At 41.0% G+C, this 4,220-nt stretch overlaps 1 protein-coding gene across 2 annotated transcripts; it reads left to right on the top strand.

Annotated features, from left to right (window-relative positions):
- The first annotated feature begins 334 nt into the window (after positions 1-334).
- serpinh1 (serpin peptidase inhibitor, clade H (heat shock protein 47), member 1, (collagen binding protein 1)) lies at positions 335-3,794 on the top strand. 2 transcript variants are annotated; one of them, XM_015372782.1, is made up of 8 exons: positions 335-486; positions 871-902; positions 1,798-1,947; positions 2,062-2,254; positions 2,383-2,653; positions 2,744-2,842; positions 2,931-3,163; positions 3,251-3,794. In XM_015372782.1, the coding sequence occupies exons 3-8, from the start codon at positions 1,829-1,831 to the stop codon at positions 3,551-3,553; spliced, it is 1,218 nt and encodes a 405-aa protein (XP_015228268.1). In that variant the 5' UTR covers positions 335-486; positions 871-902; positions 1,798-1,828; the 3' UTR covers positions 3,554-3,794. The 2 variants fall into 2 exon arrangements, with proteins under 2 accessions (XP_015228268.1, XP_015228269.1); XM_015372783.1 differs by lacking the exon at positions 871-902.
- Positions 3,795-4,220: the final 426 nt, after the last annotated feature.

Below are 4,220 nucleotides of genomic sequence, written 5' to 3'. Positions count from 1 at the left end.
CACAGGAGAAACTCAGTTTGCTTTATTTTTTTAATCATATATGAATGCATGTGTAAAATAAGCTACATTTTTTAAGGAAATATATATATATATTCTTTTATTACAGTGATGTAAGCAGGGAAGGAGATTGAGTCAGAACGCTGTCCTCAGACCAACAGACACCAGCAGCTACTGCTGAACACAAATCAGATTTTTCTCCCTCTCTGTGTCTACAGATGCCTTTTAGAAAAGTTTTCAAAAGCTGATCCCAGAGCAGTTCAGGGGAGGGAACTTAGTTCTTTTCTGGTCTCTGGTATCCACCCTGTGATTTCAGTGGGGGATGTCCCATTCCTAACTTCCTGAGCAAACACAGACATCCTTATTTGAATACCCCATTCCCATTTTCTAGAAAATTCTCTCTAAGGATATATAGAGCTGAGGACCGTGGTAGTGTTATGCTACCCACCGGACGCACCCAAGAGGAGAGACCCTGCGAATCTGTGCCAGGTGAGGATCAGAAAATTCAACCTTTGTTTTTTTTCCAGGAAAGGAATGCGGAGGGTGAATGAACTCCTTTGTCTTCATTGTTTTATTTTAGAACTTGCTCCCACTCTGCAGCAGTTTACTCTCTTTATGCTGGATTTTTTCCCCCCCTGCAAATCTCAAAATTATAGAACATTCAACTAGATTACCAAAGAAAACATAATGATGTAGATTTTACTTTGTTTAAAGGGATTAAAATGTATGTTTTACTGCTAAAGGTCACAGACCTTATAGGAAGCGAAATGAAGCATGAAATGTCAAAGCAAAGTATTTTTTTTAAGCCTTGAAGCCTAGAAAAACATTCCCACTGCTTTGTGGAGATTACTTCATCCAACTTTTGTCTTTCAGAATGAAAATCGCAGACATGAAAACATCTAAAGGTATCCAAAAGTGAATTTTACCCATGTGCCACAAATGCAAAAGCGTATAGATGCAATAAACAATCTTTCTGTTAAATAAAAGAGAATGCCCGTAAAGCTGGTTATCCACACCCTCAGGATATGTTTCTGAGTGATGGAATGAAGAAGGCAGAGCTTGCAGAGCACATGCCCTACTTTAGCCTGGAGGGAAAGGCTAAAAGTTTGAGACTTTTCTGAAAATCGTAACTTATGACAATTAAGGAGATGGTTTAGATTTGCAGATGTTTGCATTAATTGTTTTTCATCGAGAAATAGAGAGAGGTATCATATTTCAGTCTTGAGGCAGGGAGCTGCTTGACCCAAAGGGGACGGACGCTCTTGTAGGTCTTATTGCTGCTGACGTGGCAGCGATCCTGCCTGCCGTTCTCTGAGGGCTTTCCAAAGCTTCTCTGTGGGCTGCACCAGTTTCCTGCCCCCTCCAAATTACAGGCTTCTCACTGATGTGTACCTCCTACTCATTTTTCTTTTTTTTTATACACAGTTTTATAATACTCTTGCTATTTCTATAACATTTTGTATTGAAGCATCTCAATATAGTGAAAAAATACATCTTATATGGATGTTCTGCAAGCCAGAAAACCTTTCAAACCTAATTATTGATGCGTTACAGAGCCAATTTATAGTTGTTTCAGTAGCTGGTCTGATTTACACCAGCTTTTTTTATCATCTGTAAGTCCTGGAATAAAAAAAAATACTAAATTGTAAATCACAGATCTAGTTTAGTCTGATTCTAAAAGAAGGAGTGGCCTTTCTTTATTATTAAGTGTCAGATTTAGCTTTTGAGATTAAAAACGAGCCCTAAAATATGATAGAATTTTATTTATTTTTGGTGATTTTCTTTTTTTCCTCATTGCAGTTTGCTGCCGCTGCACCCAAAACAAAACAGGATGTGGTTGACCAGAATCGTCGTTCTTTGTTTGCTGGCCTTGGTGGCCTCTGCAGAAGAGAAGAAGCTGAGCAGCCATGCTAACACGCTGGCCGACAACAGCGCTAACTTGGCCTTCAGGTTAGTTACATAATTGGAATAAAATAGACCAGAGAAATTTGAAAGATTGGCATTTAGATTCTTTCCAGAATTAAAAATGATTGCTAATTTTGTTTTTCTATTGTTTTGATCCAGCCTGTACCACAAGATGGCTCAGGACAAAAACACAGATAATATTTTAGTTTCTCCTGTGGTTGTGGCCTCCTCTCTGGGGCTGGTTGCTCTCGGTGGCAAGTCCTCCACTGCATCCCAAGTGAAAACTGTCCTCAGTGCTGACAAACTCAAGGATGAACACTTGCATGCTGGCCTGTCAGAGCTCCTCTCTGAGGTAAACTGTCTAAACCTTAAAAACAAGTCAATCTATCATTCCTGCAACTTATAAAACGGCTTTGCTTGAATCCAGAAAAAAGATTGATTTAATTTGGCATTAACAGTTTATATGGTGTGTTTCACCAGGTGAGCGATGCCAAGTCCCGAAACTCCACCTGGAAGATCAACAACCGCCTCTACGGCCCCAGCTCCGTCTCCTTCGCCGATGACTTTGTGAAGACCAGCAAGAAGCACTACAACTACGATCACTCCAAAATTAACTTCAGGGACAAGAGGAGCGCGGTGAACTCCATCAACGAGTGGGCGGCCAAATCAACAGACGGCAAGCTGCCCGAGATCACCAAAGATGTGCAGAACCCCGACGGAGCCATGATTGTTAACGCCATGTTTTTTAAGCGTAAGTCCAGACAGCATCAAAGAGGGACAACAAATCCCATCTGAAGCCTGTGCAGGTTTGTAACTATTTTATTTTTATTTTTATCTACAGCTCACTGGGATGAGAGATTCCATGAAAAGATGGTTGACAACCGCGGTTTCCTGGTTACTCGCTCCTTCACAGTTGGAGTTCCAATGATGCACCGCACAGGTGAGCATTCCTATCTCTGCTTCTTGTTATGTCTTCCCTACTGTATCCTCCCATCTGAGATAAAATCTGATGTCTATGTACCTTCCAGGTCTCTATGACTTCTACGAAGACAAGGAGAATAATCTCTACATCCTGAACATGCCTCTGGGCAAGAAGCAGGCTTCCATGATCTTTATCATGCCCTATCACTTGGAGCCCCTGGAACGCCTGGAGAAACTGCTGACAAGGAAGCAGGTAGACACTTGGCTCAGCAAGATGGAGAACAGGGCTGTGGCAATTTCCCTCCCAAAGATCTCATTGGAAGTCAGCCACAACCTGCAGGTAAATATTATGCATCGTATATAAAGTGTGAGAGTTTTATGTTGAGTGATCAACAGACTCCTAAGTAGTTGTCTTTTCTCCCTCTAGAAATATTTAGCTGAAATGGGCCTGACTGAAGCTGTGGACAAGTCCAAGGCTGACCTGTCAAACATCTCAGGGAAGAAGGACCTCTACCTTTCCAACGTCTTCCATGCATCCGCCTTGGAGCTGGACGTGGAGGGAAACCCTTACGACACCAGCATCTTCGGCACAGAAAAGCTGAGGAACCCAAAGCTCTTCTACGTAGATCACCCCTTTATCTTCCTGGTGAAAGACAACAAGACCAACTCCATCATGTACATTGGCAGAGTGGTTAGACCCAAGGGGGATAAGATGAGAGATGAGCTATAATGATAAAGTTGTGAATTATGTTTTGTAGATCTAATATTTGTGAAATTCTGACAGGAAACTGTATGTTTGAGTGTGTGGATGCGTTTTGTTTTTATTGGTGTGACTGTTACCTCAAGAGCACATTCCCTAAGACAATCTGTGGACTGGATATTTAGGCATTCTGGTTTTGGCAATCTTGAACCGCGAGGCAACAAACACACAAGTGCCTTAATAAAGATTTAAATTAATCAACATCACTTGGTAAAACAGGTAACATACTTATATTAAGTATGACGATTTTAATTTCTTGAACTCCCAACCTGTTTACCAGTGATGGTGCTACCACACTCCATGTGCGTCTCTTGCATTATCTTTAATGTTTAAAGAAAAAAAGATCTTTGCACAAGCTTTTGATTTGCAGCTCTCAGTCATTCCCTGATTTCGCCACCAGTTTGCACTGAAAGGTGGCAAATAAGTGGTGCTGTATTCATGCTCATTTTCCAGTCATACTGTGTCATTGTGTTGTTGGAGGTATTTTCCACAAAGAAACTGGTGGAAAAGTGTGATTATCTATTATTGTGGTGTTTTTTTCAATAAAATGAAAGAAATAAAGCTGAATGTGTCTGTTCTGTTTTTCAAAGTCCTTTCTGACCCATAAGGTCCTTTTACTGGAGTGTTGGAGAAGTCA

The sequence above is a fragment of the Cyprinodon variegatus genome, unplaced genomic scaffold, assembly GCF_000732505.1.
Source record: "Cyprinodon variegatus isolate N-32 unplaced genomic scaffold, C_variegatus-1.0 Scaffold75, whole genome shotgun sequence".
Lineage (NCBI taxonomy): Eukaryota > Metazoa > Chordata > Actinopteri > Cyprinodontiformes > Cyprinodontidae > Cyprinodon > Cyprinodon variegatus.
The sequence above is the reverse complement of the archived record's forward strand: the minus strand, read 5'-3'. Positions and strand labels throughout refer to the sequence as shown.